This window comes from Oreochromis niloticus, linkage group LG12 (assembly GCF_001858045.2).
Source record: "Oreochromis niloticus isolate F11D_XX linkage group LG12, O_niloticus_UMD_NMBU, whole genome shotgun sequence".
Classification (NCBI taxonomy): domain Eukaryota; kingdom Metazoa; phylum Chordata; class Actinopteri; order Cichliformes; family Cichlidae; genus Oreochromis; species Oreochromis niloticus.
The window spans coordinates 13,902,684-13,927,890 of record NC_031977.2 but is presented as its reverse complement, the minus strand read 5'-3'; the positions used below and the strand labels follow the sequence as shown (position 1 = coordinate 13,927,890).

Sequence of the window (25,207 nt, the reverse complement as noted above, 5' to 3'; positions counted from 1 at the left end):
TTCCTCAGGAAACTACGTCAGGCTCAATTACCCCAAAGACTGCTAGTAAACTTCTACCGCTCCACCATTGAGAGCCTTCTGACTTACTGCTGCACACTCTGGTTCAACTGCTGCACTGCGGAGGACAAGAGGAAACTGCAGCGGGTGGTGAGGGCAGCAGAGCGGGCAATCGGCACCTCACTAACTCCCCTCAGAGACATCTATACTGGCAGACTTCAGCAGAAAGCCAGCATCATCATTAAAGACCCCTCACACCCTGGACACTCACTTTTTTCCCCCCTTCCCTCTGGTAAACGCTACAGGTCCATCAGGTCGAAGACAAACAGACTCAACAGAAGTTTTTACCCACAGGCTGTCAAACATGCCCTACCTCCACCCTGATTGGAGGATAACTGCACTGCCAACACTCATGGACATTACACCTTATTTATAAATCGTATTTCTGTTTATACTTCAATGCAAACAACACCCCTACCTCTTTAAACTGTATTTATTATAACATTATTTAGTATAGTTCCAACAGCACCCCCCACCCCACTCAATGTGCAATATCACTGATCACACCGCACCTCTCAATGCACCTGCTAGTTAGATGGCATGTATGTGTATGTATATAGATGTAAGTGTGTATGTGGAAATATGTGTGTGTATGCATGTACGGATGCAAATATGTATATATACATATATGTATGTATGTGCGTGTATGTTTGCAGGTGTATGTATAACTTGTACATATCTTTCTTGTGTAAATGTAAATTTGTCATTGTGTAAATACTTACGCTATTGTGTACTTCACACACATGGAGAGATGCCAAACTGCCTTTCACTGTTCTTGTAACAGTGACAATAAAAAGCTATTCTATTCTATTCTATTCTATTCTGGATTTCATAAGCAACACACCTTAGTTGTTCACACAAAGCACAAAGGTAAAAAACAATATATACAGTGTTATCTTCATTTTAGATGTCAAAAAGTATTTGCGGCTCCCAGAGTTTTCTTTTGCGTGGAAACCGGATCCAAGTGGCTCTTTGGGTGTAAAAGGTTGCAGACCCCTGTACTATTGTCTTGCTGCACCATCGTGTGGTACAAAGTGGTATTACATAAAGTGTTCGTATTTAGCTTTACAGCATTGCATTCTATTGACAGCTGGAAGGTTGGAAGGTTGTAAACCCTTTTAATTAACAGCAAGTATCTTAAACACAGTTCAAGATTCATTGATGAGATTCAAGAATATCAGCATTTAAAGTTACTTTACAGGCACATAATTAAAAGACTTTTCCTGAGATTAATACACAAGGCCTTAATTAATGATTAGTATTACATTCATAGACAAGTTGCTTGCAGATAAAATAATAAAAGTGATAATAATCAGTTAATTTGCATTTTTAACATTTTTCTCCGAAACTTCACATTGACCTTGAACGTAGCTTGATGTTCAGTGACACTCGGTCCCTCCCCAAGTTTTTCAGAAAGCCCTACCGGGTTACCAGGGAAGTCTCGTGCACTGCTTTGTTTCCGCTGGACTTTCAGACCGGGAAGGTTTACGTTTGTTTCACTTGATGATGTCAGGCAGCCTGACACGGAGTGCCCCTGGGAGACAAAACTCAGGGAAAAATGTTCTATGTGATCAGCGTCCAGTCAGGAAGTGTTGAAAGCGTCAGAGCAAGGTACAACCGTGCTTTGTTTTCGCATAACGACAAGACAGCACACTGTTACATCTGCCAGGTAGGTGTCAGTGCACTGGAAAGTATTCTAAACAATGCATTCAGCTCCTTTCAATCTTTCCGTAACTACAAAGGCGAGTTAGTTAGACATCAGCACTGATAGTTAACAGTTTACTGTAGCTTGGTTAACCCTGCCACTCTCATTCACACACGAACACCAAAAGTAGTTTATTAACATCAACTAGTATGTTTTAACGTTTAGATATGAACGCTGATCTGTGAGAGGAGGGGGTGTGCACCGTGTCAGCTTTATATGTGCTGTAGTTTTTTTTTTCTTTTCTTTTTTTTTACATTTGTTGGCAAAATAACTTCAATCCTAATGACACCATTCAAATTACATAAGAGTTAAAACTCCTTATCAATATTATGACTTTATAAAAGAAAGCAATGTCTACTTTTAACCCTTCATCACTTGTTGCATTTGTCCACTTCAGCCCTGAAGTCAGCTGAAATCCCACAATGCCCTTGTTTCGGGCTTTGGCTGAACGTGGTGGGGCGAAGGCTAGACCCGGGCGCAGGAGGCAGAGAACGGGAGACTGCTGGAGGACAGATGTAGATGGTCCGGTCCTTTCACTGAGGCAGCTGTCTCTGCTAAGCCTTGCTGACAACATGAAAGAAGTGTGGGTGAAAGACTATACCGATAACTACCTGGATCAGTATTCATTCAGATACATCATGGGGCCTTTCAACTTACTCAGTGAGTTAATGAGGGTCTAATTAAAAAATGATAACAGGAGAAATCAAAAAAGCAGCAGCACAGATTTGACTAAATCACTATAAGTGATCCCCTGCTGTACGTGTCTTAATAATATCTTTGCGGATGTTTGTTTTTTTACTCTTTAACTCTGCCTGTAGCCAGTGAACTTGTTGAGGAGCTGACATGCCTGCTGTGCAGCAGAAAGCAGTTGTCCCGGGCAGCCCTCCACCTCCTGTTGGTGCCCCAGCTTCGAGGTCTGTCTCTGGAAAGTTGTCCTGCTTTGGTCACCCCGGCCCTCTGCACTAACATTGCTGCACGCTGCCAGGTTAGAGAGAAACCACCGCTTCCATGTCCATGTCTCATCTTTTACTGCACATGCAGTTCATGGCTAATGGTTAAGGGGGTTCTTCTCCAGCTGTAGACATTTTTCATATATTTATATTTTACGTAAAAGAGACATTTTCCTTCCTGCATTAAATATCTATATATGTTACAGTTTCATGAGTTGTTTTTTATTCTGGGAATGAACAGCTCCTAAAATGAAAATTAAGACCCTGTTCACAGATGCTTTTAAAATATGTGTTGGGTAATCAGATCGCCATTATCAAGATGCACTGTGATCTGATCAGTCAAACTACTTACGAAGGGGGCCAAACTTGGTAGCGTAGCATATAAAGTGCACTGATATGTCCTGAAAAAGGATGCTACAGGAACATATATATATATATATCATCAGTGGTGGTGCTTTTTGTTTTAATCTTACCTTGGTTCCTTTTGTAAGTCACATACAACTTTGTCCTGACAACCTGTCAGTGCAGTCAGTAATATAATCTAAACACGAATGTTGACACCATGGAGGGTCATGATGGATGCAGCTGTAAACTGCAGTGTGTCTGGGCTGACTGTATGTGATCCAGTACCCAAAGACTTATTTTAAACCAGTTGCTAAGAGGGTGCTAGATATTTGGTAATGTAAACCCACTGCAATTACACTAGAAAGTCGAAAATTCATACAAATTATTTAAATATTTCTCTGTTTCTCCTGATTATTTATTGTGAGTCTGAACTTTCTGTGTTTTTGTCTCAGGATTTGAGGAGTCTGGATTTGTCTGGAGCCCAGCAGCTACCTTCAAAGGTCATTTCCGAAACCCTCCACGGCCTTCCTGCTTTGCGCTCCCTCTCTCTGACTGGCATGTCCTGTGACAAGCATGTAATCAGAACAATCGCTCAGCGTTGCCGTTTGTTGCGGCATCTAGATGTATCCCGCTGTCATTTGCTTTCCCCAGGTGGATTGCTTCCTCTTGGAGGTGGGGCTTTCTGCTCATCCTCAGGCAGTCCCTCTAAATCTCAGTGTTCTGTTTCCACTTCCTGCTCTGATCAGTCCTCATCCTTTCCTGCAACTGTGGCTCCTCTTCCCCTCAGCAGTCTGCTGGCTCTGGATATTGGGTTTGGGGTACAAGAGGAAGACCCTGTGGCTGCTGCAGCCTACCTCCTTCTCTCTCTCCCCTCCCTGGAAAGAGTAGCCATGGAGGGCATAGAAAAGGCCTGCTGCCTCATCGAGCAGAGAGAGTTCAGCCTGGCAGACGAGTTTACAAGCAGGGAAGGAGTTGCCAAGCTGGAACAGGTTTGGCAGGAAAGAAGAGACAAGGAAGGCAAGGATAATTTAAGAATGAGGAGAGAAAAAACAGCAGTGGACAGAGAAAATGAGGATGAAGGGGGGAAGGGGATATCATGGGAGGAGTATAGGAGTGGGAGTGAGGAAGATACAAGTAAAGATGAAGGGCTGCCTTGCTCTCAGAGGCAGTCGGGGCAAAAAAGGACACATCTGTCACAGTCAGACTTTGTCCTGAAACTGAAGGATGTTAAGGGCTTAACCTTTGACTCTTTGGATAGTTTAGGTCGTTTATGTCCAGGCATTTGCTCCATGTCTGTGAGTGTTGACAGTAATGAAAACACTAGAGGAGGAAGCAAGGTATCTCTGTTAGCTGCGGGCCTCAAGGCCTGGTCCGGTCAGCTGCAGAGGCTCTCGGTCCAATTCCCAGGAAATCTGGACAACCTCCTTCCCGCTCTGTTAGTTGCAGGGTCCTCTCTGATTTCTCTTACACTTGAAGGGGTGAAAACCAGCTCCTACACCAGACTCCTGCCAGTCATCAGGGCCTGTCCCAGACTCAGAGACCTGCTCATTTCTGCTGAGCCTCCTCCCTCCTTCCTACAAATAGAACATGAGGAGGATCAACAGGACAATGGAGATCTTCCACGTCTGCCTAACCTTTGCTCTCTCACACTCAGGTAAGGTTACTGCTGAGGTACTATTTATAGTATACCAGGAAGTATTGCCCTTCAGTAAAGATTCCACACTGCTGACATTATTTCTCAGTAGTTTCTTTGTGTGTTCTTGTAGTAGGCTGCTCAGAATGATGTTTCATATCCATCTAACATTTGATCATGCCATTAAAGGAAAGTCAAAATAGTCTATTTTTGCTGCCAAGTTTAAGAAGCCCTGATATACAGATAACGCTGGCCTTTACAGTGTTCATATTCTTCTTTTTAAGCCTTCTTTCTGCCTCAGGAACATCCATCTGTATTGTGGCGTATAACAAAATAAAGTGGGAGGAAATAATTATTTGAAACTTAAGAAATGTTTGTAGCCTTACCAGAGGCCAGGAAAATTATATTTTGATAAGTAGACAAGACTTAATCTTCCTTGGCAATCTATCCACCATTCAACATTTTTCCTTATCTTCTTTGTCTTTCCCTGAAGTTTCTCCTATGAACACAGCCAAATAAAGCCTGCCATGTTCTGGATGTCCCTGAAGACGGTGCTCAGGTGTCTCCTGACCGGCTCCCCTTTACTGGAGAAGCTCTCACTCGTCTCCCTGCCGTGCCCCCTGGACTACACTTTACAGAGTGTGCTACGCACAGAGAACTATGAGCCGCATGCTTCTGCAGAATCCACAGGCTCACCTCTCGTGCCGCTCGCACGGGTACGCCACGTTGATCTGCAGCGGACAGACGTGACGATTACAACGGTGAAGAGTTTATTACAGCAGAGCAAGAGACTGAAGTATGTGGACGTGAGTTGCTGCTGGCAAATTAGTTACTCCGAGTGGCTGGCCTGCAAGACGTGCAGTAATGTTCAAATTGTCTGGGCATAATGAAGAGATTACCAGCTGATTCACGTACAGCAAATAAAACCACTGTGCACCTTTTATAGTGTGAGGTTCTACTACAGCTCTACGAGTGTTGGCAGGTTATCACAGGTTATTTTTGCACTGAGAGAACATATTGAAGTAACACTTGATGACTTGTCTTATATAAAAAGAGTTATTACAGTAACTTGGATACATTTGAAAATGTGCTGTATAATTTATACCATGTTTTAAATCATTCGTCATGCTCTTTTTATTGTTTTTCAAACTTATTAGAAAGTCAATATTAATGTATTGTCTTTTCAGTAAGCTATAAATCTTATATTAAATACACATGAGAACCTGGATTTGTGTATGACTTGTGATTTTATATCCACTATCAATCCACTGCACATGTCCAAACTATCTCAGCCTTGCCTCTCTACCTTTGTCTCCAACCCGCTCATTTCTAATCCTGTCAATTCTGGTCACTCCCAATGAAAACATCTCTGTGCAAACATCTCCAAACCACCCATCATAGCATATCTCGCTACCATCTTGTAAATCTCTTCTTCACCTCTCTCTCATTGCTTTGGATGTTTGACCCCAAGTAATTAAACTCGTCCTCCTACCTCTCGCATATTGAACTGTTTCCATCTCTTTCACACACATGTGTTGTGTCTTCGTTTCTATTTCAATATCTGTCCTTAATCACCTGAACCTGCTGCACATTCTTCCCAGCATGATCTCTGCCTGTCAGTCAATAAAAGTCCTTTTCCTTGCCCTGGTGTCCATCCTTGCGCACAACTCAGTATAAACCTTTGACACCTCTCTCTTCGACTATTCCACTTTTTCTTTCTTAACCTCTTCCTTTAAACACGATGATTTCACATCACCTGGCCCTGGGGACCTTTTTCTTACCTAATTCCAGGAAGTAGGTGGCGGTATTGCACAATAATCTCTACATTAGACGTGGAAGAAGAAAAAAACAAGACGGGCGGCTGTCTGCTCACAGGCTTCCGATCCGGGCTACGCGGAGATGAAAATCAATCACCACGTCTCGACTACCACGTCACTCGCCGGATAGCTTCTCGTACCTTTACGTTAGTTAGCCAGAGGTTAGCATCTGGCTGCTAATAAATGCCACATTTTCAAGAAAAGGGGGAATTTTCACACCTTTCCTAGTAAGTAATAAACCGGCTAGGAGCTGTGAACACGTAACATTCCCGGTTTTACAGTGACGATCAGTAAAAATGCGCAAAAATAGGATCATTTAGCTTTCTCCTACAACCAAACTCAAACGTTATTCAACAAAAACGTCTGAAATGCAAAAGTTAAGTCGCGTTAGCGCTTATCTGCTTTCCTTTTATAAGCAGTGCTTTTCCTGTTTGGCTAATATCTGTCTGTAGTTTAAATACGTTGCCTTTACAGCGAGAATATGCTACATGTCCTGTGTCGTACCGGCTCTGCAGGCCTTCTTGATAAAAGAGCTCAAGTTCCACTCAAAATAAAATGTTAATAACTGTTAATTCATAATATTGCCCCCTAAAAGGTCACAATGATAAATGAAGACATCAGGACGTTTGAAACAAGGCAGATATTCATCTTCCAGCTTCATGCTTTATAGTGATAAGTAAAGCAACAAGTAGAAGAAATGTCCATCATGGGAAGGTTGGTTTCTCCTCGCATACCTTTCACATATCTGTGACGTTTCATACTTTGCTGAGGCTCTCTTATCTTTTGTTGACAGGATCAGCTTTTCGTGCCTTTTCCCAGCTTCTTGGCACTTCAGCCTCTCATCCCAGGTTCTTCCTCGGCTCGTGATACCATCAATCAGACAGCTGCTCTTCATCAGTCTAGTGGTCTGCCTCATAGGGCTGCTCTACCTGCTGCTTGTTGCTGGAAAGGGGCACGTCAGCTGGATCACCAAGGAAAATCACTTCCACAGGTTTTACACAACTACTATCCAGTTGCAGATGTCCTAGTAAACACGGGAAGCATCATTTCTAAGTTTTACGATTCTATATTGTTCAACAGGCACTTAGCGAGGGTCACTGATATCGACGCAACAGACACAACCAACCCCAACCTGAACTACGGTCTGGTAGTGGACTGTGGCAGCAGTGGCTCCAGGGTGTTCGTGTACTGCTGGCCCCGGCACAACGGTAATCCCCACGAACTGCTGGACATCCGGCAAATGCGAGATCAGAACCGCAAGCCAGTGGTCATGAAGATCAAGCCAGGTGAGATGTCCAGTGTTTGGCTCAAACCATTATCACAATATTATTTGGTGATGCACGCATTTCAGCATCTTGTACTGCCTTTTATTTACCCGCTGCGGTCTAATGTGTGTTTTCCTTCAGGTATTTCCGAATTGGCTAAAACACCAGAGAAAGCCAGTGATTATATATACCCACTGCTGAGCTTTGCAGCCCAGCACATCCCCAAACACAAGCACCAGGAAACACCCTTGTATGTCCTGTGCACAGCTGGAATGAGAATCCTACCTGAGAGGTAAAACCCCAATAAGAATAAAATCATGAACTATAAATCTGTTCACACCTGACCTGACCTGAGTTACAGTTAAAAAGCAAAGTTTTTGTTATTTTGTTTGTTTGATTTCAGTCAACAGGAAGCACTTCTGGAGGATCTGCGCACAGATATCCCAGTCCACTTCAACTTCCTCTTCTCGGATTCCCACGTGGAAGTGATTTCTGGAAAACAAGAAGGTACGTAAATGGAAACGTAATTTGAATTTGTTTAATTTAACACATCATCAGACAATGTACAACGATATAGTCCAGGCAACAAATACATAAAATTACAACATGAAATTTCGTAGTACACAGTACACAAGAATGAACATCAGTGTGTTATACAGAATGAGAATGGTTTGTGTTTTATATTTACTACAGTGGAGGCAATTTGATTCATCACTATGTGGCCACTGAAAAGTTTTCTGACACTAAACCTTCTATCATAATTTACTTTGTATTTATTGGTTTTAGGTGTCTATGCTTGGATTGGAATCAACTTTGTCCTTGGAAGATTTGACCATGTGCACAATGGTAAGAATCCACGCAGGTAGTATTTCACTTGTGTAGTAAGTTTTTGCCACTAAAAGGCTGTTGTGCTGCATGTTAACTAAATCCATGGAGACTTTTGTATCTGCTACCACGGTGCTCGTATGATACGCCTTCACTAACCGAATCTCAAACCTCTTTTCTGTCGCTCACCCAAGACGACGAGGATGTAGTGGAGGTACATGTTCCAGGCGGCGATCAGCAGGAGACGCTGTTGAGGAAAAGGACGACAGGTGTCCTGGACATGGGTGGTGTCTCCACACAGATTGCGTACGAAGTGCCCAAAACTGTAAGCTTTGCTTCTCCACAGCAGGTTATTATCCACAACCAATTCTGTTTTCGTGCTGTCTTTGGTTTTTGCCACTCACCCTCTGTTTTTCTCCCCCACCCCCCTTACTCCCCTTCTTCCACCCTCTATCATTTCCTGGTAAAACCTGTATGCACCATTTTTGTCCCGTGGAGATGATCTGCTCTCCATTCATCACTATTGACTCTACTGTAAGCCAGCTGCAGGCTCAGCATATATGCCACTGATTGACTGCAGCCTCCCTAGATAGTTAATGTCAGCTTCTTTGATGTTTTGAGATGCTTTATTTGAGACACAGTATTTAGCTTTCTCTTTTTTTCTCTTGCCTCGTCTATGGGTGCCCTGCTCTAATAATAAAGGTGTGTTTATATGTATACACGCACTTTAGAAGTGCGGGTGTGTAAATTTGGATATGCGTGTGTAGAGGGAGGGAGTCACTTCTCGTGCTGATGTATGTTTGCTCTGTAGGAGGAAATCGCCAAGAACTTACTGGCCGAGTTTAACTTGGGGTGTGACGTGCATCGCACAGAGCATGTGTATCGTGTTTACGTGTCCACCTTTCTGGGTTATGGAGGAAATGCAGCACGCCAAAGATACGAGGAGAACCTCATCAGAAATACCGCAACCCGAAACAGGTGAGGTCTGCAGGCCATTCTCTTGGCTTAATTAAACTGTTTTTTTGTTTGTTTGTTTTTTAAAGGTGGCACTACACAGTATTGCGGATATTTGTACTCTAATCCCAATTTATTCAGGCTCTTAGATCAGCATATCGGTGAAACAGTGGAGTCTCCCCTCCTGGACCCATGTCTACCCACTGACCTGCAGGATGAGATTGGCCCACCTACACAGCGCCTGTATCTGCGAGGCACCGGAGACTTTGACCAGTGTAGGCAAATTCTCCAGCCATTCCTAAACCGCACCAATGACACCCAAACCTCCCTCAGTGGTGTCTACCAGCCAGCAATTGACTACAGCAACAGTCAGTTCTATGGCTTCTCTGAGTTCTACTACTGCATGGAGGATGTGCTGCGCATGGGTGGAGATTATAATGCTTCGAAGTACGCCAAGGCTGCCAAGGTGAGTGGCACTAAAAACGTTTAAGTGCCAGCAGAGCTCCACGGTGTTGGGTTGTGAGTGCAGAGCCTGCTGAAGGACTCGGGGCCCTGATGTCACTTTCATGGGCTCTTTCTGATGGTTTAGTCAGTGACATACACATGAGTATCCCCCCTAGGTCGTGTAGGGCTCTGGCAGTGTTCCTCCTGGTCCTTCAGTCTTGCTTGCTGATGCCCTTCTCCTAGTGCAACAGCCCCATCTCCTTGTATGTCCTCCACACTCTTGAGACTGTGCTGGGAGACAGTAAACCCCATTGTCATAGGGATGCGCCATGTTCGAATAGCTGTCCAACTTGAATGGGCTGCGGGAACAGTCTCATGCTACCAGTAGTGGGAAGTATCAGTAAGCAGGGATGATGGCAATGGTGGTCATCACCAGCTAAACCATTCCCTTTTTGAGATTTGTTTTGTTACCTCTCCACTGTACCGGTTTTCACTTTGATTTACAGCAAAGCAGGTGAAATTGATTCACAATGGCTCATGCTTGTGAACAGGATGGATTGATATCCCTGAAGTGCTGTACAATACAAATGTAAATATAGTAATAAAATAGCAGAAACCAGACATAGCAATAAAATTAATAAAAATGTCAGTTACCCACAGAGTTAAAAGCCAGGGAATGAAAATAGATTTTTAATAAGGACTTAAAAACTGGCACTGATGTAGCCTGTCTAATATGGAGAGGAAGGTTATTCCAAAGGGTACGCTTGGAAAGAAAGGGCTTAACCTTCGTTAAACATCTGAGGTGATAGAATGCTGATTTTACCACCCCGTTTACGTGGTCATCAAAGGTAAGTGCAGAATCAATTTTTACTCCGAGATTTGTGATCGAACTCTTTAGTTGGGAAGTCAAAGCTGCAAGATCAACATCTGGAGTGTGAGAAAAACGATTTCGGCCAAATAAGATCGCTTCTGTCTTCCGATCATTAAAATTTAAAAAGTTTAAAAAGTTCCATGCTTTAACATCACTAAGGCAGTCAAACAGAGGTCGACTTGGGAGACTATCAGAATGACTGAAAGGTAAATAAAGCTGGCAGTCATCTGCATATAGATGGAATGACACTTTATGTTTTCGGAAAATCGCGCCAAGAGGCAAAAGGTACAGTGAAAACAATAATGGCCCAAGAATGGATCCCTGTGGCACACCCCAAAGCAGAGGGGCCACAGAGGATGAAGCCGACCCCAACTTAACACAAAAGGTCCTATTTGAGAGATAGGACTTTAACCACAAAAGTGCCAAACCAGAAATTCCCACACAGTGCTGTAAGCGGGAGATCAGCAAATCAGCAAACTTTATGTTAGACTGTGATGATCCAGTGTTCCTTTAAGTCTTTTTGGGCAGTGGAGTAGAGTTATTTTGTTTGTCATTCACTTGTCACTGGAACCTTTGCAGACGTTTTTATTAAACATTTACAGAGTTACTGTGCCACCCAGTGGAAGATTCTGAGGGAACGCTTTGAGTCTGGGTTATACGCCTCACATGCCGATCTCCATAGATTGAAGTAAGTCAGGACTCTCCAGCAGTTTCTGAAAACAACACAAAACTTGTCACGTTCCTCCAATATCTCTGCTGCATGAATGTTCAGCATGTGCTGTATTTTTCCTGTCTGCAGGTACCAGTGTTTTAAATCTGCATGGATGTATGAAGTATTGCACACAGGCTTCTCTTTCCCAACCAATTATAAAAACCTAAAGACTGCTTTATTGGTCTACGATAAGGAGGTCCAGTGGACTCTTGGAGCTATACTTTACAGAACACGGTTTCTGCCTTTAAGGTAAGATGGATTTTCTCGCACATGTTGCCCTTTCCTCGTCAGTTTACTAATCAAGCTTTAAGTCATTTTGCCCAGTGAAAATAATGGTGTTCATGTGAATAAGTGCAGCCATGGTTAGTTGATCTACAGAGCTGGATTTCACTACACAACTCTTTCTTTCCCAAACTGTTGTAATATGTGTGACTTGTTCTTGTTGTGACCTCTTCCAGGGACATCCAACAGGAAAGCCTGAAAGGAGCGCACTCTCACTGGCGACACAGCTTCTCCTTTGTCAACAATCACTACTTATTCCTGGCTTGCTTCTTCATCGTTTTGCTTTCTATTATACTGTACTTACGGCGACTCCGCCGCATTCATCGGCGCACAGCTCAGCGTTGCACCCCCTCCTCTGTACCATGGCTGGAAGAGGGCCTTAGCTCACCAACAATCCTCATCAATCTCTAAAATTTGTAGAGCGTAAAGTCTGGGCAGCGTGTCTGTTTCCCGTCGCCAATCTTCAATCCTTTTCTCTCTGAAGCCATCTCCTTTGTCAGTGACTCTTTGAAGGCTGCTCCACCTTAATGTGTTTTGAGAGATGGTACAAATAAGGAACACCTTGCATGAATCTTCAGGCTTGCCTGAGGAAAATATGTGTGATTAAGTTAAAAATTCATAATTATATTTTTGCCTGTCTAATTCAGAGGGCAGCTGCCCTTAAGTGTCTCTTATTTATTTCCAAAAATAAATGGTACTTTATTTCCAGGTTATCCATAGGGAAATAATTTCTTAGTCAAAGTTTTTAATTTCACAAAGTTTGACGAATAAACCAATAGTGGCTTCTTTTTTTTTATTTCTATTTATGTGTGGATATTTACAGTTCTGTATGCCTTTTCTTTGTGCATGTACACATCTTTTTTGTTGTTGTTCTTAAAGTTAGATGAAATAAGCACTCCCTATTTGTATAGAAACCTCAAATGCAATTAATTATAATCAGTAGAAGGAGAATTTTTTTGCACTGCAGTTGAGAAGCACGTCCCAGCAGGAATAGTCTTTTTCTGTTTGAGTGTACGCGTGCACATCGCTCTAAAAGTGATAAGTAGCCTTGAACAGCTATGCTAGTGCAATACATGTCTTATCACTGCAACGCATCTACCCTTTTCTCCAGAGCCTCAGTCTTTTCTAAGGCCTTGCTGAAAGTCTTGCGTGTGGATATCTGGCTGTTCGGTTGGATACTGTTGCATATGTTTATGTTTAGGCTTCGTTTTCAGAAGCTATCATGTTACTGCTGTGGGGGGGGGAGATTGTAAACAAGAGCACATGCCCTATTATTTATATAATGAAATGTTTTCACAAATGAATGTGAAATAAATGTGACACTGCAATCCAGTAATAAAAATTTTATGCTATTCTGATCTTTTTTTTTTATCATCTTTTTGGTTAAATGTAAATTTCGTGGTCTTTGGGAGTAATGTGAACACCGACCTCTCTGTCCTCTTTTATTCACCAAATGCGGTTTTTAAACTCAGTTCCTGTTTAAAAGCTGCATGGAAAAAAAAATCAATCGATGGTAATAATCAGCATGTAGCCAATAATGGCCACAGGGGCTGGAGAAACTTTTTTTTTTTTTTTTGCCTGTCCTGTTTGGTTCTTTAGCCATCAAAATTGTTGGCTGAAGGCCAACAAAGATACCCAACAGATTTATTAGTTGTTATTATTTTATTTTATTTAGTTATTTTAATTGTAGTTGTTACACCTGTTGAGAGAGGAAAAAGCCAAAAAAGAGAGCAACATGATAAACACAACGTCACTGCATGAATCTAGCTAAGTGTAAATAACAGTAAATACTAAATATTAAATGTTGTTGTGCAGCACGTAGGACCGACAGCGCACAATGTGCTTTGAGGTAGCAGCTAAGAAAGGTGTAGTTTGTGTCTACAAGCAGTGAACACCTGTGTGGATCAACGCGCTTGTATTCAAAAGGTTTCTCCATGTAATGATCTGCTAGAGGGTGTGGGGAGCCATAGCCCCGTCCTCCAGGGCATGAAGCAGGCATGGAGGAGATCCAGGCTCAGACATCCAGAGGCTCCACAGTGCGAGAGCCCAAGGAGGACCATCGGAGGGGCATCCACCCTCTCCTGAAACTGCTGTGTCACACTGCTGTGCAAATACTTCATTAAAAAAATTGTGTTTCCAAGCCACGGTCTGGCCTTGTTTTGTTGGATATCTGCTCTGTTACACAGCTGTAACGCCTACATCACTGAGAATATTCCACTTGTGGATTTGTTTCAAAGCAAACAAAGTCATGCACACAATGCAGGATCAATGTGCCGTGTCTTGAGAATGAAGCAAATGAGTCATGTGCCTTTTAAACTCAGCGGTGTTTGAAATCCTCAGCAGACACTCCAATGTAACATAAACTAATGCACTCGCTTATTGTTGCTTTGAGTGGAAGATAAATTCATGGCCACTTTTGCTAGAATTCAAAACATGTTCTTAGCTCCCACGTTTGTTTGCTGTGATGTAACCTCTCAGACTGAACTCATGTCTCAATATTAGTATTATATATACTGTTGATATTATCAGTCTGTTATTAACAAAGACTGACATGATTACATGCAACAGTTTGTGCAGTACAAAAGGCAGGCCGGTCATTTTGTTTCTATTTTTTGCTGTGTCACGTCTCTGGTCTCCCACCTTCAGTGTTGTAATAACCAGCTGTACCTTTAAAAGTTAATTTTTTGCTGGTACACTACAGGCTGATGTTAACCTTTGTGTGGTAAAAGGAAGGAAAATGATATTTTCCTTTCTGATATGTGAACATCAGCCGTAACGGCACCCTGAAAACAACTGGCTCTTTAAGATGTCAGGTTCTTATATTGCTGAGTCACTGGGATGTCACCGTGCCTCATAAACACACCCTCAGTGATGCAATATGCTTTTCCCCATTGAGCTTAAGTTTCAGTCAATAGTACGTAACATAGGGTAGTTTAACTCGTTTTTGTAGGTATGATTAACATGTTTTTGTTATGATTGAACACAAATCACTTAAAAATGCTATTGTGTGACCGATTAATGGCTCAGAAAATTAAAAAAAAAAAAAGCAGTTGTTCTTGTTCAGATCACTCCCTGTGATGTCAATCAGAGGGTGGGGTTGCCTGACCAGTAACTCTTAAGAGCAGCTGAATCCAGTGATATCCGCTGCACACACCAGGATCTAGTGGAATATCAAAGTGAATTTGAAACTTCTGTCCTGCAACATGAGACAGGAATACAGTGTCTAAAGACATATAAATAATTAAGAGTAGAAGATGTAATGAAAAAACAAGGAATGGGTTTAAATAACTGGCCTCCAGCGGGGTCCTTGAACTAAAGCAAATGGGAGGAACCTGTGAGGTAGTCCAAAAGTTTGACAACAATGTTACGCTTTTATTTGGGAACTGGAACTCAAGCGTGTGTGTAAAGCAGACATGTGTTATCAAAGGTCATAGTTCAATGAGCACTACACTAGAACAGTGCCGCTAAAGCAGCAGTTAAGAATTTACTTAAGATTAAAAAACAAAACGAAAAAAGACGTGCCATTTCTGTGTTTCTTTTGCTGAATAACAAATACAGATGTTGCCCTTCTTTTGCTTCTCCAGTTGTGTTTCAGAGCTGTAATTGCTAGTTATGTAACATGCACTACAGTTCATATAATTAGTTGTTAAAATGCAAACTGCTGCTATTTATGAAGAGCTATTTCTTAAATGAGTGATCATTTCATATTTATGTGACATTTTATGCATTGCTATTTATGTGGAAATCTAAACCTATCAAAAACAAAACAACAACAACAACAACAACAAACGCAAAACAAAAAATATTTATGTGGGTGAAAAATTTTTATTTGTTTTTTACTTCCCGGAAGGATAAATTATCCTGTTTGTGTACTAAAGTCGGTTTTTCAAGTACTATGTGAAAATGTATGTGATATTGTAGTCCACTAGTCTCTGTGATAGCACCATATGCGGTGTGGAGAGACCACAACTTTTAGATAACTTCCCTTTGACAAAAGAGACGATTTCCCTCATGGTTACTGCACATATGCTGCCTGATAGGTAAGCCACACCTACTTATCTGCTCAAGCTGGACTATGAGATTGCACTTTTGTCAAACCCATTCAAAAACTAAGAAGGAAATCCAGCATAGATGGCCAAATTGTAACAGTGGGGTTGTTGAGTGTGAGAGGAATCTGGCATGGAAACTTTTCATTGGTCGACTCAAGCCAAGATCCCGCCCGAACACTAACGACATGAAACGCGAGTGGTTCATTATTAATGTAAACCACGCCCTCGGGCGTTACGTCACATGGGCGCTGGAACTCCAGTAGTGATGATGTTGTGGTTATCCATGCCGCCGTTACCTCTCTTGAGTGTTGTGTGGTAAGGAAGAGCTTCTGGTAGAGCTCTCCACGCATGGAGTTGTGCTCGGACCGTGCGGTGGCAACGCTGGATATGTCGCAGAACAAAAGCAAAGACGAGGAGCCTTTTAACAGTGACGGGGAGTACGAGAGCTTGCCACCTCATGTCTCCGTGATGACCCACATGACAGCGGGAGCAGTGGCTGGTATACTGGAGCACACAGTGATGTACCCCGTGGACTCTGTCAAGGTAACTCACCGCGAAGCAGCTTAGTTGCTGTTCGCACTTGCTTCGCCGCCACAGCTCATTCATTAACAAGTCCCAGAGCATCGCTAACTGTCCCGACTGTCTACCATAGCTCGCTAACGAGCGCTAGCTATAAAATCTCCGGACTGCCCCCATCCTCGGTTAGCCTAGTATTAGCATGACAGCCTTCGTGGTACGAGCAGACTGAACAAACTAGTTTAACAGGCTCGTATGAAGTAAATCATAGTAAAGAAATATGATAGTTAAACCAATCAAGTGCAAACAGTTTCGTTTCTTTTTTTTTCTTTTCGGTTTTTTTTTTTTTTTTTGCTTCCTGCTCGATACAACTATTAACTTGCTAACATGGCAAGCTTCCTCAACGCCCGGTGTAACCTTAATTCATAAGAGGCACATATTAGCAAGGTTAAAGCAAAGTTCAGAATCACGGTTTTATTTTCAGCCAGGGAAGCAAGTTAGGTTTTCCTACAGTCGTTGTAGGCAAAGGTCAGGTCTGAGGTGTGGTTACAACACATATCAGACTTTTTCCAATATTTAAGGCAAGATTTATTAACACCCTTCTGTAAGTTATTACTCTGTAGTGCACTTAAAAGCACACTTGTGGTTCCACACACCCTCCCACCCCGACTAGATGTTCTCACTAATTAATAAAGGCTAACAGAGTCCTATCAAACTGTGTTTGGTAATGTGGTTATTATTGTACTGCAGTCTACATAGTTGCAAAGTGCATACACACTCGTTATATACAGTGTGTGTGGCAGTAAACAGGTGTTATGTACAAATCTATCACGCTGTTTGGTTTGTGACCTTTGCTGGGTCATGATGACCCTTCTACCAGGTTAAAGCTGTTGGACTAACAATAAAGCTGGCCTGTGTTCTTCAGACTCCTTGAAGCAGCTGTAGTTGTCTCTGCTTGTTTAAGGGCAACAAACACAGTACATGATAGATGCAAAATTATTAGTTTATATATTTTATAAGTCAGTACAAGAATAATAATGATATTTGCTTATAATTTGGCACAATTTGCATAACACAGCAGGGCTGCTGTTCAGATGTGTTTGCTACTTTTTGTACTCTTGTAAACTAAATATTGTTAAATGTGGGCTGCTGTTCAGACAGAACATTTTAACACAGCGTGTGACCTTGGTTTCTAACATTATTACAGGCATCACCATCTATTAGCATAGGAGGAAATTAATGAAAATAATATACATTTTATACAGCAGTTACACTCTCTTAGAATGAGAAAGCCCATGTTTGATCTTGACTGCTATCTATATAATACAACAGGAACTACTACTACTAATAATAATAACTAGCAATGACAAATGGCAAGCCAAGAACATTTTATTTGCCTTTTATTTTTTAGCTTTGTGTAAAACTGATCCACTGCAGGCAAAAGGTGATCGTGAAGCAATAAAGGATCAAATTACTGACTCTTTGGAACAATAATGAGTACAGATTTTATTTAGTTTCATCTAAACACAATGGCAGTCATGAGTAGGAATGACTGGATTTTTAATTGTCTGACCCGTTTTGGTTGTACACTTGATAGTTACCAGACAAGTTTATAAAGAGAGGAAAGTCATTTCTCCCTCCCACTAATGCCACGTTGAAGCTAACACCTAAAGGTAAGTGTTCAGTAACATAATAAAATGAGGATCCAGTTTTGTTAAAAACTGCCTTGCATCTGTAAAGTAAACAGTAAACTGTGAGGTTTAGGTGTGGTGAACTTTGTTCCTTTCATTCCTCTCTAAATCCTGCTCACCAGTTATTTTCTAACAGAGTGGCATTGTATTGATGGTGCTTTATTTTGTAGTGCCGCAGTCTCCTAACAATAATTTTGATTCGGCACGGACAGCTTGATTAGCATAATCCATAAAAGTCACTCTGTCCTCTTTGCCTACAGTGTTATAGTCTTGACATATTTCCACACTGACCTGTAGGCCCTTTGTTGCATAAGCCTTGTTGCCGCTTCCTCTTGACTTTTCAAAGTTTTCATAAGCGCAAAGAGCTGTGGATGCACCTGCTCGGTCCGGACTATACAGTTTTGAAATTTCCCATTTTAACCCATTTACATTTTCCACATTACACAAAAAAGACAAATGAGATTTTAAGAGATTGGATTCAGAGCACACTGCACTTTATTTCTAGTTAACAAACTCAAATTAGGAAGCTGTGTGGTATGTTTCACATCGGTTTTGAAATGCAGGTTGCAGAATGTCCGACTTGGTGTTATTTTGAATTTCAAGCCTGGTGAATCAGGCTAACAATCCACTGACTGTACGTTTCAGTCTTCCAGTAAAACATGAGACTCATCTGGGATTCAGGGAGGGGCTTCTGTTACTGCGAGGAGGGGTGTCTTATCTTTGTTGCACACATTCGGAATCAGCCTCACACAGTAAAGGGTGTGTGTGTGTGCAGTTGCATTTCTCAAGTGTTGATTAGTAAACGGCCACAGAATCACAACAGACAAAGCTAAACTAAAAGACAGGACAGTGTAAGCCATCAGTGGGCATGTTTTCTTTCAGCACATCTTAAAGGCCACACCGATGTTTACTTCTGGGGATTGTTGTGTTACCTCAGCTGACCATAGTAAAAGATATATATATATGTATAGGACATTGAAAATAAAAAGACCACTTATTTTTTTTAACTAGTACCTGAAAACAGCGTTGTAATGTAATCTCCTTAAAAATAACATTTCTACTGTTGCACAGTTTTTGCATTTAGTCTCATTTTGAGTTCATAGCTGCAGATCTTTCTTATCCATACTTTATAACAGGGATGTCAAACACATTTTACACCGTGGGCCACATGCAGCCCACTTTGATCTTAAGTGGGCCAGACCAGTGAAGCTCCACTTTGTGTCAGTGTAAAGACATCTAACTAAATATGTAATCCCTGATGTCTTTATATAAGTGCAGTTTCATCAAAATTTGTAATTTTTTTTAATGTGCTATATATGTAAAATAAGTGACAAACGTCTGTTTTAATACTTTGTAGTCATAATAATGTACTTTTATTTCTATGGTAAAAAATTTCTGTAGTAAATGTAGTAGATGCTTGAAAAACGGAGGTCTTTATCAATTGAAAAAGTTGTAAAACTTAAGAAAATACAGTAAAATGTACAGCACACACACACACTTCGCCAGATTGGAGTCTTTGCCAGGCCAATTCTGAACTCCAGACCTTATGTTTGACAACCTTGCTCTTTAAGCTTCTTACAACATAGGCACTGAGTGTGATGCATTATTAGTATTGGAAGTTTAAACAGTGTTACTCCCCAGTTTTCATTTCACAGTTTCAATTATAAATACAAATTCCCAGCCTGGTTTCAAATCCCATATTTGTAATGTTTCCTTACATGATGCTGAACCTTAGCCAGTTAATTTCCAGAACTGATCTCTTGGATTTGGTTACAGCAGAAAAGAGTTATGTGTTGCACTTTAGATGTTTTTATCATCAGGTACTCAGAAAGTTACCACAAAAACCTAAAACATTTGCTGGTTGTGGTTATGGTGTACCCACCATTATTTAATGTTCAGAGGAATTTGGGCGTTTAAAACAAGACCAAGTAAATTACCTCTCAGTTCCTCTCCTGATGGTGTGTGACTAACCATTCATATCAATTCCTCTGTTTTAAGCAGACAGTTTATCTTCTTGTGTGTAAATGCAGTGGAACAAGCATAAACGTAAATTGCGCTGCCAAGTTTTATTTGCCCAAAGTTCCCAAATCTGTGTCCAGCGGAAATGTAATTGATATTTTATTGTCAACCCAAAGGAAGGAAACACAGGGGAACATGCTGAGGAAGATAGACTTGGCCTATCTCCTGAGCCAGCCCTAGATCGCCCCGCAAATACAAACATGCTTTGTGCTGTCCAGAGAACTTGGCATGATGGAGTAAAACAAAGAGCTGCCACAGCCTCCTACGCCAGCCTGGGAGAAATCACTCAGACAGGGCCTTGACACTGCCAGGAGCACTTACTGTCAGAAAAATGTGACACTTTTACAAGGAAAAATATGTCCAAAAGCAATGATTTGGCTTATATCAGGTGCTGATTTTAAGTCCACACTTGTGCGTTCATACTGAGACCTCAGTTGGATAATGTAACTGTTGTGCTGGAATAAATGATAAGCAATCTTTATTATTTTCTTCAGACAAGGATGCAGAGCCTACAACCAGACCCAAATGCACAGTACAAGAGTGTGTACGAGGCTCTGAAAAGGATCATCCGGACTGAGGGGATCTTCAGGCCGCTGAGAGGTCTCAACATCACTATGATTGGAGCGGGGCCCGCCCATGCACTCTACTTTGCCTGCTACGAACGAGTGAAACGCTCACTGAGCGACGTCATTCAGAGTGGCGGCAACAGCCATTTAGCCAATGGTACGAGTTTCTGCATCTCAACACGAACCACTTGAATATCACGCTGACTGCTTTTACTGTAGACTAAGCATCACAAGGCTTGGAGGAGCTGAGTTAGGAGAAGTCATATCCTGTTTACAGTGGCTGGGACAAATCCCAGTCGCAAACACGAGAAATCCAAACAGGGTGTGTTATGATTGGGATATGCCATTTAAGCCAGTGTCTTTTTTTAGTAAGAATGGTAATCCACCACAACCTTTACTAAAATGTCTAAAATAAGGCTTATATTTATCATAAACTGATATGGGGATGTTTTCTTTTTATTACTGCTTCAGATTTTTGACGCATCAACGTGTGTTTGTTTGAATAGGTGTAGCAGGTAGTGTCGCAACTGTTCTCCATGATGCAGTCATGAATCCAGCTGAAGGTAAGAACTGAGAACATTTCCTAACAAGGTACTTCTTTGCCTTTTAACAGTGATGGTATTTTGTCCTTTGTCACTAATCCTTCTAGTAAGAGTTATCTGTGTATGAATGGTGCATTTTTTTCCCTCTGTCCCGCTCGGCTTAGCTGTTGTACAAAGTGCACCTGAAAATTTACTTTAGCAAATGCACTGAATAAATTTTAATACGCGGCTGAAAGTAGTGTGTGCTTTTTATTTCTGTCTAAGTAAAGTTTTCTCAGACCTGCACTGTATTCCTACTTTAGAAAATTAGATCTTTCAAAAAATAAAAAGAAGGGATATTATATGTTTGTTTTTAAATTTTTTTGCAAGAGATATTGTGTGCAAAGCATGAAATTATATACAATACATGCAATCAAATACACTAACACCCTTCCTGTTTTCAGTGATAAAGCAGAGGATGCAAATGTACAACTCTCCGTATCGAGGACTTTGGGACTGCATCCGAACTATAACGTATAATGAAGGCGTTGGAGCCTTCTACCGCAGCTACAGCACACAATTGACCATGAACATCCCCTTCCAGGCTGTTCACTTTATCACCTACGAGCTGATGCAGGAGCAGTTAAACCCTCACAGACATTACCACCCCGGTAGCCACATATTGTCAGGCGCAGCGGCAGGAGCCGTTTCCGCAGCAGTAACTACTCCGCTCGATGTCTGCAAAACACTGCTCAACACACAAGAGAACGTAGCGCTCAGCTCCATGAACGTCAGCGGCCACTTGACAGGTATGGCGAACGCTTTCAGGACGGTGTACCAGCTCGGTGGTCTGTCAGCCTTCTTCAAAGGGGTCCAAGCTCGGGTTATATACCAGATGCCCTCCACCGCCATCGCCTGGTCGGTGTATGAGTTCTTTAAGTACTTCCTGACAAAGCAGCAGCTGCCTCAGGAGCATGAGGCGGGACCTCGCCCTCTCTAACAGAAAGTGCATTTGAGCAGCACACAGGTGGGCTGATGACAGAAAACTCCGACATGAAGGTGCATTTTCCCACATGCTGCTGACGAAGTAATATGACTCATTTTTTTCACAAGGAAGAATGGTGGGGGTGTGGCAGAGAGACACTCCTTACAGTGTGTTATTTTTGAGTTAGTAATGTTGCACAACCATGATATGCAACAAAGATTACTATATATATCTACAGTTAAGCCCATAATTATTCATACCCCTGCCAAATTTTGACTTAAAGTTACTTTTGTTCAACAAGCAAGTTCTTTTTTGAGCAGAAATGACACAGGTGTCTCCCCAAAGATAATAAGACAATGTACAAGAGGCATCATTGTGGAAAAAAATATTTCTCAGGTTTTATTTATATTTTAGCAAAAAGTATCATGTCCAGAATTATTCATACCCTTCTCAATAATCAATAGAAAAGCCTTTATTGGCTATTACAGCAATCAAACGCTTCCTATAATTGCAGACCAGCTTTTTGCATGTCTCCACAGGCATTTTTGCCCATTCATCTTTAGCAATGAGCTCCAAATCTTTCAGGTTGGAGGGTCTTCTTGCCATCACCCTGATCTTTAGCTCCCTCCACAGATTCTCAATTGGATTCAAGTCAGGACTCTGGCTAGGCCACTGCAAAACGTTAATGTTGTTGTCTGCTAACCATTTCTTCACCACGTTTGCTGTATGTTTTGGGTCATTGTCGTGCTAAAATGTCCACTGGTTCCCAAGGCCAAGTTTTTCTGCAGACTGCCTGATGTTGTTGTTGAGAATCTTCATGTATTGCTCTTTTTTCATGGTGCTGTTTACTGTGATTAGGTTCCATGGTCCATTGGCTAAAAAACACCCCCAAAGCATTAGGTTCCCACCACCATGTTTGACAGTGGGGATGGTGTTCTTTGGGTTGAAGGCTTCTCCATTTTTATGCCAAATGATGCCAACATCATTGTGACCAAATAATTCAATTTTTGTTTCATCTGACCATAACACTGAAGACCAGAAATCTTCTTCTTTGTCCAGATGAGCATTTGCAAAGGCCAAATGAGCGTTTGCATGCCTTAGAAGTGCCTGGAGAAGTGGCGTTTTCCTTGGTCTGCATCCGTGGAACCCAACAGTGTCCGTTGGACTGTCTGCCTTGAGACATTGCCACCAGCAGAGCCCAGATTCACCAGAATGGCCTTGGTGGTGATCCTTGGATTCTTTTTCACCTCTCTCACTATTCTCCTGGCCAGCACAGGTTTCACTTTTGGCCTCCGACAACGTCCTCTGAGATTTTCCACAGTGCGGAACATCTTGTATTTTTTAATAATACTTTGCACTGTAGCCACTGGAACTTGAAAACATTTGGATATGGCCTTGTAGCCCATTCCTCACTTGTGAGCAGCCACAATGCACAGCTGCAGGTCCTCACTGAGTTCCTTTGTCTTAGCCATGAATGTCCACAGAGCACCTGCAGAGAGCTGCTGTTTTTCACCTGTTGAGTTGAGTAAAACAGCTATTTCCAATTAATCAGGGTAATTAGGATGCTTTAGAACAGCTTTGACTATTTGGAATGGTATGGAACTTTGGATTTTCCCAGAGACTGTGACAGTTTGTAAAGGGTATGAATAATTCTGGACATGATACTTTTTGCTCAAATGTAAATAAAAGTTGAGAAATATTTTTTTCCACAATAATGCATCTTGTACATCGTCTTATTATCTTTTGTGAGATGCCTGTGTCATTTCCAGTCAAAAAATAACTTGCTAGTTGAGTAAAAGTAACTTTAAGTCAAAATTTGCCAGGGGTATGAATAATTATGGGCTTAACTGTATATAGATATTTATATAGATAGATAGATAGATAGATAGATAGATAGACAGACAGATACTTGTAGAAGAAGTGATATTGTTCTTCCTCCAGTCCACAAACTCACCAACCCCAGCTTTTCCAAACTCTCCCATGTTGTTTGTTGTTTCTATTTCTTAATATTGGAATTCTATATTTATTTTCGTAGCGTGCGTGTGTGTGTGTGTGTGTGTGTGTGTGTAAAGAACCATCACAGCACATTTTTTATTTCCATGTCTCTGCTGATGAGACAGCTACACGTTCCAAGTGCCTTATAAGCATATAAAACCCTGCTTAACCCTTTTTCCTTTTCTGTTCTTGGCATAGGAAATCTTCCCATATTTACATTTTCTTTGGTCCAAGTTGCATCATGAAAAGTACAAAATTCTGTTAGAATGAATTATGAATGAATACATGCTCTTTGTATTGTAATCAGTCACATCTGTTAAACGCACACATGAATCTGCATCAATTCTCCTGATTGTTTTGGGGTTTTTTGTATTTTGTTTAAAATACTAAATACTTTCTTCCTGCCCCCTGAGAGATCCCATTTCTCTCTCGGCATGAAGGTGCGTAGGCCGTAGCGGTCCAGCTTTTTGTCTGCACAGAACTGCAGTGCATCTCAATCACGCACAATTTAAAGATCATTTGTTGTTACTGAAGGCAGGCAGCTTGTTTATGTGTATTCAAAACACGAATACACGATGGTGACTATTTCCGAGAAGCCTCTCTGTAGGCCTGGTGTGATGTTCAGCTTTCGTTTGAATCATGCTGATCGTGAAGATTAAAGCTGTACATTGTATGTAAAATGCTTTTTTATTTCTTATGTTCGGCTTTAGCCGAACACGCACACACCCTGTGATGCAAAGTGCAACGTGATGACTTGATGTCAGACATACACTTTGTTACCATGAGGCCAGTAAAAACTTGATCACATCAGTAAGGGTAAGCAGGCATTGTTATTTCTTTTATTTTCACTCATCCTGTTGTAGTTACACGTTTCCTGTGTGCTCTCTGCTCTTTTCAGACTATTGTCATTTAGCCAGATCTTGATGTTATCCAGAAAGCAGTCAGATGTATTTATTTTGAATTAAGGAGGATATTTTTCTTACTCTGGAAAAGTTTGACGTAATC

The 25,207-nt window shown here is 41.5% G+C and overlaps 3 protein-coding genes and 1 long non-coding RNA gene across 5 annotated transcripts; 3 read left to right on the top strand and 1 right to left on the bottom strand.

Moving 5' to 3' along the window:
• Positions 1–1,211: 1,211 nt before the first annotated feature.
• Positions 1,212–5,918, top strand: si:ch211-214j8.12 (uncharacterized). The gene is made up of 5 exons (XM_003452647.5): positions 1,212–1,726; positions 2,160–2,422; positions 2,581–2,747; positions 3,510–4,711; positions 5,184–5,918. Exons 2-5 carry the CDS (start codon positions 2,185–2,187, stop codon positions 5,575–5,577), a joined length of 2,001 nt encoding a protein of 666 aa, XP_003452695.1. The 5' UTR covers positions 1,212–1,726; positions 2,160–2,184; the 3' UTR covers positions 5,578–5,918.
• Positions 4,358–6,455, bottom strand: LOC112841822 (uncharacterized). Its single transcript, XR_003213211.1, has 2 exons — positions 6,183–6,455; positions 4,358–4,631 (listed from the first exon to the last, which is right to left on the bottom strand). It is a non-coding gene; the product is annotated as an uncharacterized LOC112841822 (long non-coding RNA).
• A 57-nt stretch (positions 6,456–6,512) lies between these two features.
• On the top strand, positions 6,513–13,218 carry entpd4 (ectonucleoside triphosphate diphosphohydrolase 4). Of its 2 annotated transcripts, none has more exons than XM_005457465.4 (13): positions 6,513–6,734; positions 7,103–7,221; positions 7,301–7,498; positions 7,588–7,793; positions 7,914–8,064; positions 8,176–8,279; positions 8,559–8,618; positions 8,792–8,922; positions 9,409–9,575; positions 9,693–10,017; positions 11,469–11,554; positions 11,666–11,827; positions 12,037–13,218. In XM_005457465.4, exons 2-13 carry the CDS (start codon positions 7,205–7,207, stop codon positions 12,269–12,271), a joined length of 1,842 nt encoding a protein of 613 aa, XP_005457522.1. In that variant the 5' UTR covers positions 6,513–6,734; positions 7,103–7,204; the 3' UTR covers positions 12,272–13,218. The 2 variants fall into 2 exon arrangements, with proteins under 2 accessions (XP_005457522.1, XP_003452694.1); XM_003452646.5 differs by having other exon boundaries at positions 8,792–8,946.
• Positions 13,219–15,817: 2,599 nt separating this feature from the next.
• On the top strand, positions 15,818–22,424 carry slc25a37 (solute carrier family 25 member 37). Its single transcript, XM_003452645.5, has 4 exons — positions 15,818–16,452; positions 20,630–20,858; positions 21,208–21,264; positions 21,687–22,424. The coding sequence occupies exons 1-4, from the start codon at positions 16,258–16,260 to the stop codon at positions 22,220–22,222; spliced, it is 1,017 nt and encodes a 338-aa protein (XP_003452693.1). The 5' UTR covers positions 15,818–16,257; the 3' UTR covers positions 22,223–22,424.
• Positions 22,425–25,207: the final 2,783 nt, after the last annotated feature.

Excerpts from the sequence above, each read along its gene's own strand:
- si:ch211-214j8.12 (XM_003452647.5), top strand. The coding sequence starts at position 2,185 with ATGCCCTTGTTTCGGGCTTTGGCTGAACGTGGTGGGGCGAAGGCTAGA. Across the intron at positions 2,748-3,509 it reads ACATTGCTGCACGCTGCCAG|GATTTGAGGAGTCTGGATTT; the intron begins GTTAGAGAGAAA and ends TTTTTGTCTCAG. Across the intron at positions 4,712-5,183 it reads CTTTGCTCTCTCACACTCAG|TTTCTCCTATGAACACAGCC; the intron begins GTAAGGTTACTG and ends CTTTCCCTGAAG.
- entpd4 (XM_003452646.5), top strand. Across the intron at positions 9,576-9,692 it reads AATACCGCAACCCGAAACAG|GCTCTTAGATCAGCATATCG; the intron begins GTGAGGTCTGCA and ends CAATTTATTCAG. Across the intron at positions 11,828-12,036 it reads ACACGGTTTCTGCCTTTAAG|GGACATCCAACAGGAAAGCC; the intron begins GTAAGATGGATT and ends GACCTCTTCCAG.
- slc25a37 (XM_003452645.5), top strand. The coding sequence starts at position 16,258 with ATGGAGTTGTGCTCGGACCGTGCGGTGGCAACGCTGGATATGTCGCAG. Across the intron at positions 20,859-21,207 it reads CAACAGCCATTTAGCCAATG|GTGTAGCAGGTAGTGTCGCA; the intron begins GTACGAGTTTCT and ends TTGTTTGAATAG. Across the intron at positions 21,265-21,686 it reads AGTCATGAATCCAGCTGAAG|TGATAAAGCAGAGGATGCAA; the intron begins GTAAGAACTGAG and ends TCCTGTTTTCAG.